Here is a 15,869-nt window from a genome sequence, read left to right as displayed (position 1 = left end):
CACTGATATTTAAAGTATGGTAGGAACTGGCCTTGTATCTTAAACAGTCCTCTTTGTTCCTGCTTTCTTCTTAACTGAGACAAGGTGCTTGAGGTTATATCTTTTATTAGACCAACTTATGTTGGTGAGGGAGACAAGTTTTTGAGCTACACGAAGCTCTTCTTCAGGTCTGGGAAACTCACTCAAAGCGTCACAGCTAAGTACAAGGTCGAACAGATAGTCTGAATGTATGTGCTAACTACTTATGCTAAACTATATGTTCGACCTTTGTACTTAGCTGTGATGCTTTGAGTGAGTTTCCCAGACCTGAAGAAGAGTTCTGTGTAACTCAAAAGCTTGTTTCACCAGCAGAAGTTGGTCCAATAAAAGATTACTTCACCTGCCTTAGCCCTGTCAGACCCAGGATCCCTATTTTTATAGGGACAGTCCCGCTTTTTGGGTCTTTTTTTATATATAGGCTCCTATTACCCCCACCACCACCACCCCCTTCCCGATTTTTCACAATTGCTGTCTGGTCACCCTTTCTTAGAGAGAGATCTACAACTTCTTCCAAACTGGGCATTTGTAAGCCATAAATCACTTCAGACTAGGTTTCATACTGGTGTTTATGTAGTCTTTCACTAGAACTTGAGTGGGTGGGGAAAAATAAAAGCCTTATTGAGAACTAAACTGAATAGGTGCTAACAAAATGTTCTGTGTTTCCAGAACATCTGTGGCATATTAGTGAAAGATTTGGTTTAAAAAACACAAAACAAGCCAACCTTGCCCGCCCCACCCCTCAAACCCAGCAACTCTGGAGAATTCTTATGCTCAATAGAAATGAAATATTAATTTATTCAAGCCAAGTACTTGGTTACACAGAGCTCATCAGCATTTGTTCACTGTTAAACACCCTGTGTTTATTGTAGATTTATTAGCTAATGTATTAGCTTGGAATATTTACCCTTATGAGCTTAAAACTGATTAAAATGAAAGAGAGGAACAATCTCTCCAGAGTGTATTCCGGGTTATTTTATTTCTGCACTAGTAAATGTGTTGCTTTTCTGTGGCATGAGTATGCTAGGGTGCTTCATTTCAGACTGGAAAATGCATGTCTGTAATTTCTATAATTGACCAAGCCACAAATATAAATGATAAAATTTTATATATCTACATGTATAATCTTAAGTGTCACAGGCAGCTGTGTGGGTTTCTTGTTAAGCCTCACTGACTTTGTGGGTGACCCAGAATAATAAACAATCGTCACATGTCCCATTGGAATGACAAGTTGAGACGCCCTGTTAGAGAACAGTGCTGGGAGTACAGTTAACAGACAAGCTTGCTGTACTATTTTCAGGTACAGTGATGCAAGTGTCATCCCACCTCCCCCATACACCTTCCCCTAGGCAAGGAAATGAGAAAATTCAGAAAACAGCAATAGATTTTGCTGTAATTCTTCCTAGAGTTGTGTTTAAAACAGTTTATACTGAGTTTGGGAACTGGTCTGCTAGGGACTCATTTTAAGAAAATATGTGAGTTTAACCAAAATAAAGGTCAGAATGGTGGCTCTTTCATATGTATAAAGTCTGTCCCTTCCTATTTAATGAATTGAAGGTCCTAAACTGCCACAGGGGAAATGGTTTGAATTACCTCCCAGTGTTGTAAGGTGAGAAGATAGGGGCTGATTTGAACAAATAAGTCAGAGAAATGTAGCGAAGGTCAAATTTTTTCATGAGGAAAGAAACTGAGCATTATTCATTGCTGTTGCTTCAGGGTTTTGTGTGTGTAAGAAGTCCTATGACTTATAGGCATATTACACTTTTTTCTTTGATAGATGGTGGCAGCCATTAAAAAAGAAAGAGTTACCATACTTGATATCTGCGACCGCATAGCTTTCTTATTCACTGCAAATTCTCAGTATGGGGAAAGTGGTGGTATCTCAGAGATGACTGTTGGCAAGAACTGAAATACAATTATCACAGTATTTCTGAACGGATTTTAAAATATATTTTAAAATAAATACTTCACTAATGCTTTTAAAAAAATTTTCAGGGTATACAACATGTTGATCACTTTGGTTTTATTTGTCGGGAATCTATTGAACCTGGGATAAACCAGTATGTTTGCTACGTGTTCCAGTGTGCAAGTGAATCTTTGGTAAGTAATTTACATAAACTGTTAGGCTTGGTCTACACTACCAACTTATGCCAGTATAACTACGTCACTCAGGGGTGTGGCAAATCCTAACCCCCGACGTAGACAGCGCTATGTCGGCAGGATGGCTTCTCCTGGCAACGTAGCTACCACCTCTTGGGGAGGTGGAGTACCTGCACTGACAGGAGAAGCTCTCCCGTCGGTGTAGGTAGTGTCATCACTGAGCGCTACAGTGGCACAGCTGCATCGGTGCAGTGGTGCCACTGCAGTACTATAAGTGTAGATAAGCCCTCAGTTTTTCACATTTTGATAGCCTCTTTCGTCAGTGAATCTCAAAACACTTAATAATCCCTGAATCTCTGCAGCTATATGAAGGTGATAAGTGTTGTCCTCACTTTGCGCATGGGTAAACTGAGGCTCAGGGATTTGTCTCTGCACTCTATTGTGAATGCACACCTACATACAGGTACAAGTACACGTGGCAATAGTTAGCATCTGGACATGTCCAGGTGTTAGAATTTGCAGACACAGATGTTTACACAGGCAAAGTTCAGGTGTATGTGTTTGAGTGCACAAGTGGTGGCTAGATAAAGGCTTAGCTGAATATTTGACAATAAGTAACTTGCACATTTTTTTATCTGTTGAGACATAGAAATGTAGGACTGGAGGGAACCTTGAGAGGTCATCGAGTCCAGTCCCCTGCACTCAAGACAGGACTAAGCATTATTTTAGACCATCCCTGACAGGTGTTTGTCTAACCTGCTCTTAAAAACCTCCAGTGATGGAGTTTCCACAGCCTCCTAGGCAATTTATTCGCATGCTTAACCACCCTGACAGGAAGGTTTTTTCCTAATATCCAACCTAAACCTCCCTTGCTGCAATTTAAGCCCATTGCTTCTTGTCCTCTGAGGTTAAGGAGAACAATTTTTCTCTCTTCCTTGTAGTAACCGTTGACATGTACTTGAGTACCTTGGTGAACTGGGGCCAAATTACTAAATTTAGTAACAGAGCCAGAAATAGAACTTGGATGTACTGAGTTCCAGTCCATGGTTTCTACTACTAAGTTGCCACACTCCTTGCCTGTGCTATGCACATCCTCCCATTTTCCAAATGTGGTTGCTCTCCTTTTTATTCCTAACTACTCTGAGAAATGAAATAGAAACGTCCGGTTTGAAGCAGAAATTTTGATCTATAATTGTTCTGCATAATGGACAGTTGAAATGTGTGACATAAAGGATGTGTCAGTCAATTAGCTATTGTGGTTGTAAGACTCAGCATACTCAATTTTTAGATATGACATATATAAAGTAATGTCTTTGCTATATTTTCTGAGGGAGAGAGAGACAAGATGCGTGAGGTAATAACTTTTATTGGACCTACTTTTGTTAGTGAAACAGACAAGCTTTCAGGCTGCACATAGCTCTTTTCTTAATGTCCGGTACAAAGAAACCATATTAACTGATCGCTTTCTAACTTATTAGTGTTTCAAAGTGAAAGGTAAAATGCCATGAATTTATAGAAGAGATGCACTATTTCCCCTAATAAAGCAGGGCCTAACTGCTCATAATTAGAACTAGTTTTAAACAAACAAACAAAACCTCTAAAATGTTTTTCAAGGTTTTTTTTTTTTTTTTTTTTTTACTTTAAACAATTTTCAAAAATCAAAAAAATTGAACCCGTTCTTTAGCTGTCTCAAAAATAAAAAAAACTTGATGAAAATGTTTGTCAAAATTTTTTCATTGAAATTCAAATTTTTGATAAATATGTTTAACAGATATAATTTTGACCAGCTCCACTCACCTCAGAGCACTAAACAATGCCTAGTTATTTGAGCATTATGGAGGACCACAGCAGTTGTTATGGGGCTAAGCATTCTTAGCAATGCTTCAAACAATGTAGGGGTAGATCCTCAGCTGGTGGAAACCAGGTTTGCAATAGGTGCTGGAACTAGGGATACGAGAGGTGCCGCAGCACCTCTGGCTTGAAGTAGTTTCTGAGCATAGCTTTATTGGAGTCCATGGAACTATGCTGCTTTACACCAGCTGAGGATCTGACCCACTGTCAAAATTTGAGGGGAGAGAGAACCTATTGCATGGCCAGCAGAATGTCATTTAAAGGAAAATTATGCCTTCATCTGACCTTTTGGTTAATTTGATCCCTGATAATTCACAGGTGACCTAAAAGAAGGGAGGTAGTTTACAAATAAATAAAAACCCTTCTCAACTCCCTCACATATTTTAAGAGTAATAATATTACACTCAAGTAAGTATTTAAATGGGCAGAGTCCATAGAAAAGAGCCCTGCCATTTGTAAAAGCCAACTAGAAGGCTTTGCCGTTGTAGTCATGTCTGCATTCCACGAGCCTCATGAAATCTTACAGTGACAGGACAAGAATAAATTGAATTGTGAGATGTGAGTTTCTGAGTGGGTTTCTGTCAATAACCTTAATCAAATAATTTTCATTTAACAAAATTAAACTATATGCCATGGCACACAAACGGACTAATTCAAGCTTCCATGCCCATGCAAAGCTCTGTTTGAACAATTATGCTGGAGACCTGACCCACAGAACACTTTTTTTATAATCCTACTTTGAATGTTAGCAGACTGCTTGTAGACCAAAACCTGAACATGCAGTCACATTTCATCCCTCACAAACGTGCTCCACAGAAGAGTGATAGATGGCAGCAAAGGACAGGATCTAAAGTACAATATTTGAAAACCTTCTAAGAACTGAACAGGAAATTTCAACACAATTTCCTTCTGCCAGGCTGAAACAAGGACGTGGGTTGGTTTGCTTTTAATAGCCATGTGTCCTTAAAATACATAAGGGGAAAGGAGACACTAAGAAGTCTGTCTACAAAGGATGAAAGTGCATTTGAATATCTATCCCAGCTGAGGAGAAAATGATCACCTCTGACCTCTTTCCCATGCGAAATAGATTTTGGCCCTACTCAGTGCTGCAGTGTGTGGGAATGCTGCATTGCTGTATTTGTGATGCTGTGAGAGGAAGGAGCAGGGCATAGACTGGAATCTGGAAAATAATACATAAGGATTATTTGTTGGTTACAAAGAAACTTATAGCTTGTCTTTCAAATCCTTTGATCCAAGTGAGTGAGGGACCAAGAGACTAAATAGGCTGGTCCCTAAAGTTCCCATACCAACAGGCTATAACTGCAGCAACAGATGAAAAGCATTTTGATCATAGAGACTTGTATCAGGGCAAATGTGTGGCTTTTTTCCTAAAATAGTTTTCATAACTGTCTCTGTGAAAGGGGGCAATACAGGTCCTTTACTCTTAGTAAGACTACTGCAAGTTATGTACCCAACCAAGCTAAAATCTAAATTGCATAGAAGCAAATTGGCAGAAGTGGAGGTCTTAATATGCTCGTTTGCAGCTACTGGAAGGTAAAACGTTGTAATCTCTGGGCGCAATAAGAGACCCAATTTTCAAGCCTGAGTGTTTAAAGTTACATGTTTATGGCCTGATTTTTCTCCCCCCACTCCCCAGGGGTGCTTGTTTTCAGTGAGAGCTGTGAATGTGCAACATTTCAGAAATAGGCCACTAAACTCCCACAGATTCCCACTGGGAACTAGAGACCTGTATGGTAAATTTTCAAAAGTGCCTAAGGGCCAAATTTTTTAAGGTGTTTCGGCACCTAAAGATGTAGGTAGTCATGTAGGTGCCTCGTGGGATTTTCAATGTCCCTTGTCTAAAATCCTCTTGAAATCAGTAGTAAATTAGGAATAGGACCTTGTTCTCTTGACTACTAGACGACTGAACTTTTATGTTAGGTCACTGTATGTAGTATGAACAGGAAACAACATTCCTAATAAAAAAGCACTCAGTCATGGAATGACTTAAAAGTCCAATAGGATGTGTATGACATATTTTCACTTTTATACTGTCTTGTAAAACACCCAGATTTTTTCATAGCCTGTTTTGTTTTTCTTTTCCTTCTAGGTTGATGAGGTAATGCTTACCCTGAAACAAGCCTTTAGCACTGCTGCAGCTCTACAGAATGCCAAGACTCAGATTAAACTGTGTGAGGCCTGTCCTATGCACTCATTGCATAAACTCTGTGAAAGGATTGAAGGTAGCAATTCCATTTATTTTAAATTTATATAGAAGATGTTCTGTTTTCACTCCAGAATCATCACAGTGCATCAGCTCTTAGTTTAATTAAAACTTACCTAATTGCTTGAATCTCAGTTCAGTTAAAGAAGAGAAAAATTCACATGACCATGATAAATGGCCAATAAATTGAGTAAAGTGGTGGCTATCGCAATAATTATTTTCCAACTGGCCCCTCAAAGTTCTTGCTATAACTATAACATGTTTCTCATATATTTGTTTTTGTCTTTCCTTTTGCCCTATTATTTTAGCATGTACAGAAATTCTCAGCATAGTGCTCTGAACACATTTGGAGCTTTTAAAGATGGTAGTAAATGAAGGGACAGTAAGGATGGAACTGACGTTTTAGCCTTTCTTTTGGTTTGTTCTTTTTCTTTTGTCATCTCGATGATGATGATTTTTCTCCTGGGGCTGATTGCTTTATGTACTTCATTACCTTGTTCTAGTATATGAAATATCTTCATAAAATATGAGGTTAATGTCAAATTGAACAAGGATAATAAAGAATGTAGGGCTAGTGCCTGACTTCAGATCTTCACACATAGCTCTGACTTTAACGACCGTTAAATATGCCACAATATGGCTTTTTAATATTTGACAGGATGGTTAATAAAAATAACATAAGCTGGCAGATGGAACCAACATACATAATTAAATATGAGATGCTCTATTCTCTAAAAAGTAGTGGTGCGTTCACACAAAACTTGTCTGTTTTTGTATGAGGCATTTTAATAAACGCCACAAAACTTTTGAATTTGTTAAATAAAAATGATTATCACTTAGAGTTATTAGTTCCCTCTGGTGGGTGAAAAGCATGAGAAGTCTTGGCAAGAAAATACAATTTTATAGTTTTGTGTTAAGCACTAGAGTGTTCAGAAGTGGCAAACCTTGGTTGGAAATTCCCTGTTTCTCAATGAAAAGCTACAAATGCATAAGCTGCTGTTTCATCCCACTGATATGCATGGAAAAGGAGCCAACACCGAGATTTTTCACAAGTGACTTATGAGTTTGGGTGCCTCAGCTTTTTGGATACCCTAACCTGAGACACATTAAGAGAGCCCGATATTTTAAAAAGTACAGAACATCAACCATCTGAAAATCAGGGCCTTCTAATATGTATATCAAGTTGGGCATCTCAATGACCAGTCACTTCTGAAAATCTTTCCCTAAGTAATTGTAAAATATTTTGCTACAGTGTTTTTTTTTTCTTCTTCTTTTTTTATATTTTGAGGCTGCTGGGCTTCAGACAGAACCAAGGGGTGTCATATTACCAAAGGATTTATTATAGGGGAGGCCTAACCATTTTTCTTATAACACCCTATATTCAGTTGCTTATAACACTCTGCCAAACTTGAACCATTCAGGTTGAAATCGTCCATGCTGGGTGTCTGCATCAGCCTAAACATTTTTTAAAAATTTCAAATAAAATCGTTCAGCGGCTTGAGAATGAAGCTGGGGCAAAATGTGGTGTTTGGCCAAGGTTAAAAATCCTTACCTTTCTAAGTTAAGAAGCTCTAGTGCTTGTATTCTTTGGAGCAGGGGCATGGAGGTTGTCTTGGGCCTCCCCACCCCCCCGTGAAAATCCACCCAATTTTGGCTGGGTTATAAATCTCTGAAAATTGCTGCTTTCACAGAGCATAGTGTGCCCTGGGGCTGAACTGGACCTCTTTTTAAAGTTGTTACTCCCAGCTGCTGAAGTTGCTGTGGCCCAGGAACTGAGAGTGGATAGACTGTTTCTCCTGTACATTGAGGGATCCCCCTCCTGGAACCCAGAAAGCATTGAGGAGAAGAAGGAAGCAGCCTGACTTGAATGTAGAAGAGTAGATGGGGACAGGGGCAAGTGGAGGAATGTTCGGGGAGGAAGGGGGACAGCTTTGCACCTCGATACAGGGTCCTAGAGCTTATCATTGAGGTGTTCTATTCAAATCCCTCCCAAATGGGATTCCCTATGCATTGTTAAAATAAGGCACTGAATTCTTACCTCAGTATGATCTAGTGAGAGTAGACAAAGTAAGAGGTTTATACTTTAATAGAATTTGAAAAGTACTTTGTAAATATGTTAATAGCTTTTTAACTGAAAAGCCTTCTAAAATATCTCTCATTTATTTTAAAAGAGAAGTGTAATATACTTATGTAGTTTTTATAGCAGCATAGATAGGAATCATAGGGTAGTCTGGTAAATGAATTTAGTTTTAGTAGTTCTCAAAGGATCTGTTTAATATTTGTTTTTCCTGAAGGTCTTTACCCACCAAGAGCCAAACTTGTAATTCAGAGACACCTGTCATCGCTTACTGATAATGAGCAAGCAGACATTTTTGAACGTGTTCAGGTAATAAAGTCAACGCAGTTCTTGCATCCCTCCCATATCTACATAGGTTTTGACTTTCTTCATATTCTGGAAATCTTTTTAGCGTATATATGCTTGTGTGCAAAGTTTTATGCTCAAGTTGCTGACTTTTCTGTGGTCAGTGGACTACATTTTAAATTGGAAAGTACCCACATTCTTCTTTTCAGCTGTATTTGGCTTGCTTTCTTATAGTCATCTGCATGGAATTAATACTCTACATTAATTCATTTCTCAAAACTATTGTACTATAATAGTACACTCCAGTCTAAAGTGATTTGAACAGATGCTGGTATGGGAACAGTTCAGTTCCTAACTCTGCTACAAACTTCTCATGTGACAGTGGGCAAAGTTATTTAATCTGTCCGTGCTTCCATTCCTCATGTGTAAAATAAGGAAAACAATACTTCCCTATCTTTTGGGGAGATGTGGGGCTGAGTTCTGTGAAGTATATGAGACGTTCAAATAATGAAGTGATGTGGGCAATAACAAGAGGCTAGAGATAAAGTGATTCTAGTATAAGATAAAATAATACATGGTTCCAAAATTCCTCTTAGAATTATTTACACAGAGTGTTGACTCTGGAGGCTTATCGTATAAGCGGAGCTACTTGTTTTTAATCCTGTTCCCATCCCGCAGTCTGGGGTTTTTTTTGCCCACCCAATCCCACCTGCAACAAAGTACATTTTACTCCCGCTATTATGGCAGTAGGTCCTGCGGCACCCGTGGGATCCCAGTGCTGCTTCAGGACTCTATAAGCAAGTATATTTAATGTGCAGATGAAGAATTGGTGCAATGTGTAAGAGCATTTTGGCACATATGAAAATCTTATCCCAAGTCCCATTTTCGTTGTAGAGATATTTAGTCATTGCTCCACTCCATGCTGCAGTGTCTAAGTCTCATTTTCAAAATGAACTTAGAGCTCATTTTGAAAATGAGACTTTGAGAGTCTGTAGTGCCTAATTCTAAGTCTCATTTAAGGTCAGTTGGACATTGCAAGTAAATACCTGCATTACTTTTGAGAATGAGACTCTGCAATGCCTAATTCTTTCTCAAAAGTAACGCAGGTACTTAGAAGCCATGTCCCATTGAATTTAAAAGTCAGTTATGCATTGTAATCCTGATTTGGAGCAATACCTAAATACCCCTAAAAGTCTGAGGTAAGGGTGCAGATAGGCACCTCCATGGTATCTTCAAAAGCACCTAGCAACTTCTGAAAATGGGACTTTATGCCACTTAAGTGCTTTTGAAAATTTGTGCCTGTGAACTTCTTTTATGCTTGCATAGTGCAAGGCACACCTGCTGTATGGTGCTACATAAACTTTTGTACAAGTTGTTATTAGAAGTAACTGAATGATATTGATAGTGTATATGCAATGCATATTCTAAATTGCTGGCATCTGGAGCATCAGGAATAGCTTAACTTCCAAGAACACTTACTAATAGAACATTCATAGTATTTCTAATCAGAAATCAAATCAAAAGTGATGTATTGAAAGAGATTCTTTTATTTATTTGTCTATTCTTGACAGAAAATGAAGCCTGTCAGTGACCAGGAAGAAAATGAGCTTGTGATCTTACATCTGCGACAGTTGTGTGAAACTAAACAAAAGACTCATGTCCATATTGGCGAGGCACCATTGGTACAGCCTAATACTTTACTTTACTTTACTTTATTCATATACAACCTTCGATAACACTAGCAGGATGGTGCTAGAGTACAGCAGTGAGAACTGAACCTTTTATATTATGAATGAGAGAGGACTCCTTATCTGTTTTCCATAACTATACTGTTTTTGATTCACTTTGGCATGTTTGATTAAAGTTTATGTTTGGGTTTGCTTTTCTGTTTTTCTGTTCACTTGGAAAAAGCAGACAGGTAATTTTTGTTGCAGATTTTAGTACAATATAAGCAATGCCAGAAAAACCTTAACCAGCCTAAACCACAGTAAGAAATATTTGTGGTACAGAGGAAACTGTACAGAAGGTTACTTTTTTAGGCCATATGCTTCCTTTCTTTTAAATAAATAACAAAAAACAAAGTTTGCCGGGGTGGGCGGATGTTAGAAGCCCATTTTAATCCGGCCCTCGAGCTCCTTCTGGGGAGCGGTGTCTGGGGCTTGCCCCGCTCTGTCACTCCAGCCAGGGAGCAGGGTCGGGGGGCCTCTCCACACAACACCCAGAAGCAGCGGCATGGCACCCCTCTGGTGCTCCAGCCGGGGAGTAGGGTCGGGGCCCCAGAAGCAGGGGGCTCTGCTCTGAACTGTACCCCTACCCCAAGCGTGCCCCCCCCCCAGTTCGCATTGGCCGGGAACCACAGCCAATGGGAGCTGCAGGGGTGGTGCCTGCAGATGGGGCAGTGTGCAGAGCCACCTGGCCGCACGTCCACGTAGGAGCCAGAGAAGGGACATGCCACTGCTTCCGGAAGCCGCTTGAGGTAAGCACTGCCCGGAGCCTGCACCCCTGAGCCTCTCCCTACACCTCAGCCCCCTGCCCTAGCCCTGATCCCTCTCCTGCCCTCCAAACCCCTTGATCCCAGCCCAGAGCACCCTCCTGCACCCCAAACCCCTCATCCCCAGCCCCACCACAGAGCCCACACCCCCAGTTGGAGCCCTTCCCCTTCCCCTCCTCCAGCCCAGAGCCTCCTCCCACACCCTGAACTAATTATTTCTGGCCCCACCCCAGAGCCTGCACCCCCAACCAGAGCCCTCACCCCCTCTCGCACCCCAAAACCAATTTTGTGAGCATTCATGGCCCGCTGTACAATTTCTATTCTGAGATGTGGCCCTCGGGCCAAAAAGTTTGCCCATCCCTGTCCTATAGGCTAGATTTGTTAAGTAAAGGGCACATTGCTTGTTATGTGATCAGGTTTAGCTTTAGGTTTCAGAGGCCTTCAGTTGCCCAGAGTACTACCAAAGCTAAAAGTGTTCTTGCTTACTTCAACAGAACATTTCAAGCAGTGCAATCCCAGAAAACACTGCCAGCAGTGGCCGGTTTAAACTCGACATTCTGAAAAACAAGGCCAAGAAATCCTTGACTAGTTCTCTGGAAAACATCTTCTCAAGGGTAAGATTAACAGCTCATTGTCAACAGCTCTTCAGATATCATTAATGATAAGGTTCTACAGTGTTGGTTTGTTTTCATATTTAACAACAGTTCAGATTTATACTAAAAACTAGACAAGCTAAGATCATATGCATGAAACCTAAGTGCTTCTTATGGGGTTAATTTGGTTGGATTATGTTGATGTTAAATGCAGGAGGAGCACACGTTCACAGAAGCAGGAAGACAGTCTTTCAGCAAATATTTCTGAAAATAGATTGAGTTCCCATCAACAGCAAGTAGTGCACAAAGTTAACCTTGCAACACTTACAGATATTTTGAAGCACAATAGGTTAATCGTAATTTTTGCATTACGTTTGTGACAGACTGACCAATATCCGGCCATATCCTGGGCAAACCTTATGGAACAAACTTTACTAAATAAGTTAAAACTTAGTGACTTAGGGTTAATACCTTTTTGGTGTCTATTATGTTCAAAACTCCATTGGGTATGGGTTGTTGTGGAATTGTATGTAACTCCTCTAGGAGGAGGGGGGTGCTAATATAGTTCTTCCAGTTATCGGCCCTTTGAAGCCATCTGCTGAAGAGGTTGGCATATATGTGATCAAACTGGATTCTCCAAGGACCAGCTGACAAAGGATTTTTGGATAAATAGCCTGGTTTTAAACAGGCTCGGAGTCGTCTTGTGATCCAGCACACCGACAGGATCCCTAGTCCACTGAGGGCCTCAATTCTTAAGGAAGGGTTGGAAGGTCTGGGCTTGCTGAGATGCCATGAGCTGGGGGCTTGTTCTGAGTTGAAGCTGTGATGGACTGGAAGCCACAAGGAAATTCCTTGGCTGGGATCTGGAAGGACTGCTCCTGCCAGAGCCCAGGGTAGATTGGGATGCTTTTATTATTGCAGGTTCTTTTACTGTTTTTTAAATGGTTTCTGTGGTTGTACTTTTTACCCTAAGAATAAAATAGGCTTGCTTAGAAAGAACGGCATTGTAACTTACAACGGTGGGCAGTCAAACTGCTAAAGAGAAAGCAAGCAACTGTGCTGGGAATAACACAATGAAGGCAGGGAACTGTACAGCTTGGAAACACTCCAGTCAGAAAGGAGTGAGATGCAGATCTCCACCCAAGAAAGGCAACAGCTGGGGAGCAGGAAGCCTGGGAGTGGTTGCCCTTGCTGGACCACTGAAGGGAAATACAGGTGCAGTTGCCCTGAACTGTGACAACATTCATTAATAAACATGGTCAGTCCCTTCTGAAAGAGCAGTGAAAAAACAGCATCACGTGTAGTCTGTTGTAACTCTTCTCCCTCGTGAAATAAATACTTGAACACTATTGCTTCTAGCTCCATGAAGCCCGTGTCAGAGGGCGCTCCCTCAGCTAGCTGGTGTGCCGCACTGCCTGGCCCATTTGGGTTGTCTCTTACTCACAACATGCACACAGGCCGTTTCTTTTCCCCATGTATAGCTTTAATCTTTAGATTCCCAGCTTCGCAGAGCATAGTACAGGCAGGTATTAGGAGGAACCTTCTACCCAGGTGTATCTAGTGCACACAGCTCACTCTCTCAGCCACCCATAACTTCCTATTCCTGCCAAATATATATCATCCCTTGTTGAGCTAATTACCTCATTAGCCCAACCATTGCCCCCATATGTCAGCAATCTCACCGTCACAGGTTAATTGCCTCCATTAAGCCTGTAATCTTCCCTGTCACACAATTACCTAAGCGACCAGTAGCAAAAATTGTGAAATATTAAGGTCATGGCTATATTATGTGCAATAAGAGGTACCCAGATAATGATGAATGGCATCTCATTTCATCATCAATGTTAGCCAAGGTGCAATTTGTAATTAAAACAAAGTAACAATTGGAAAAGTTGAATAATTCTAAAAGGTATAGCATGGTAGTATTTTTCTCTCCTCTCCCCTCAGCTCCCTTTTCCCCCACAGTGTGGTGTTCTAAAATCCTATTTAAGCTCAGACAGCTAAAAGTGCTGTAACTGAATGATGGCAGGCAGGCTAGGAGCAGAGAGAAGAGGTGTAAAGAGGAACAAGGGAGGGAGGTCTATGAGTTATTGGACTGAGAGCTGTAAATCCTGATGGACTGTGATAGTGAGGTGTAACTGTTCTGCTGATGATGATATGCCTAAATATGTTGCCTGGGCCATCAGAAGTTGTTGAACTACAAATGGGAGAAACATAGGTATCAGTTCGGCAAGGTACTTAAGCCCTTAACTTCAGACATAGGAGTCATCCCATTGTAGTCCTTGTGCTTAAAGTTAGGCATGGGGTTAAGAACCTTGCTGAATTGGGACCACACCTATCATTAATTCTTGGATCAGATTAATCTGACGACATTTGGAAAGTTAAGAAGCAATTGTAACACCCTAGAAGTCATGACCCAAGTATGGGGGAATGACCCTTAGAAGATCTGGGTAATTTCAGCAGTTAGAAATATCATCAGATAGTGACAGTAACAACAATGCCTTGTGCTTTGAATCTTTTATTTTTGTTTAACGCCCATAGAGCATATGACTCGGGAGGGGGAGTATTCTGGGCTTTGATAGTTCAGTGCTTCACTAGGGGATGCTGCTATTGAACAGACATGTCCTGGAGATGGAATATGAATCTAGGAATGACCCAATAAATATTATGAAACAGTCTTTACTGCATAACTCAGTCAGGTATGTGGGCACATTAACATTTTGTGGCTCACAATGTTAGAAATTGTTTCCACTAAACTGGTACTACGGGTGAGTCGGCTGTTTTCTAATTGGTCTACTAAAGATACAGAAATCACTCTTAAGAATTGCTCTGTAAGTAAGATCATTTTTCTCCATGATGGCTTATCTCACCATTTAGAATATGGTATGTCTCTCTTCTGACCAGGGTCATTGTGACATAAGGCAGTGCCTTGCAGTGTGTGTGTGTGTGTGTGTGTGTGTGTGTATATAGTCTTGTCCATTTATCCTCTGATATGATGAATATATTACATGACCAAATAAAACTGCTAATTTTAGGTGCCAAAAATGTATCTACAATCGATTAAAAACTATCCGTATGTCTCAAAGCATCTTGCAAAAAAACTAGAAATTGGCCAACAGGGCCTTGCACTTCCAGTAATGGCTTCATTAATGCAAGAATTGGAAAAGTAGTATCTTACAAGATTGACATGGCTGTTTCATCTAATTAGATTTGAGACAGGGACTTGTTGTTGTTGTGTATGTACAGTGCCTGGCACAACAGGGCCCTGATCCAGGACTGGGCCTTTAAGCACTACTGTAAGACAAATTATAAAAAAAAAATACATTGTAACTTATCTTTGTCTTTTTTGCCATCTACCTTTTAAAAGGCTGCTGCTCGTTTCATGTTGGATTGCAAGCTCCCTGAGGCAGGAAATGTATTTCTCTCTCTGCATTTTTTTCTAGTGTCTTGCACAATGTGGCCCTAATAATGGTCCAAGTCATTTAACTGTACCATGATGTAAATACTGATGACATCACTTGTCCTCTTTATTTTAAAGTTTTAGTAATCAAAAGATTTATGTAGTTTTATAACCAGGAAAGAAGACCGTCCTAGTTCAAGTATCCGAGAGGTAACCATGTTAGTCTGTATTAGTGTTAGTCTCCTCATTGTTTTTATCATAGTTCAGATCAACTGCACCTGTTTTTTTTTTTTCCCCCTGTATGGTACAGCAAGAACACCTGCTCACAGGCTTCCGGCTCCCCAAGCTGTCAGCTCTCTTGGGTGCAGATGTGTCTCTCTCGCGCTCGCTCTCTCTCTCTCGCGCTCTCTCTCTCTCCTTTTCTGACTGGAGTATCTCCAGGCTGAACAGTTTCCTGCCTCCATTGTGTCATTCTCAGCAACAGACAGGCTGCCTTAAGCAAGCTTCTCTTGCCTTCTGTTCACTAATAACAGAATGATTGCCAAGAGTTAATAAGTTACCACACAGCACTTCCTATGCAAGCCTATTTTATTCTTAAGGTAAAAGCGATACAGAGAAAACACATTAAAAGCAATAAAAGAATCTACATGCATGCTAATAAGCTTGCATGAGCTAAACACAACCCTAATATGGGCTCTGGCAAGAGCAATCCTTCAAAACCCCACCCAAGGAGTTGCCATGTGGTTTCACATTCATCACATAGCTTCAGCTCAGAACAAGCACCTTCATGACATGTTTAGTCCACCCTTCGT

The 15,869-nt window shown here is 40.6% G+C and overlaps 1 protein-coding gene across 1 annotated transcript in view; it reads left to right on the top strand.

Annotated features, from left to right (window-relative positions):
- TBC1D4 (TBC1 domain family member 4) overlaps positions 1-15,869 on the top strand; it is a 154,241-nt gene that overhangs the window by 93,571 nt on the left and 44,801 nt on the right. Inside the window, exons 4-8 of the mRNA XM_074962041.1 lie at positions 2,032-2,136; positions 6,098-6,230; positions 8,506-8,597; positions 10,145-10,255; positions 11,559-11,678. Of these exons, the coding sequence (XP_074818142.1) occupies positions 2,032-2,136; positions 6,098-6,230; positions 8,506-8,597; positions 10,145-10,255; positions 11,559-11,678 (561 nt within the window). The remainder of the gene's footprint in view (positions 1-2,031; positions 2,137-6,097; positions 6,231-8,505; positions 8,598-10,144; positions 10,256-11,558; positions 11,679-15,869) is intronic.

This window comes from Natator depressus, chromosome 1 (genome assembly GCF_965152275.1).
Source record: "Natator depressus isolate rNatDep1 chromosome 1, rNatDep2.hap1, whole genome shotgun sequence".
NCBI classification, from domain to species: Eukaryota; Metazoa; Chordata; order Testudines; family Cheloniidae; genus Natator; species Natator depressus.
Note: the sequence above shows the minus strand (reverse complement) of the source record. Positions and strands in the feature narration are given on the sequence as shown.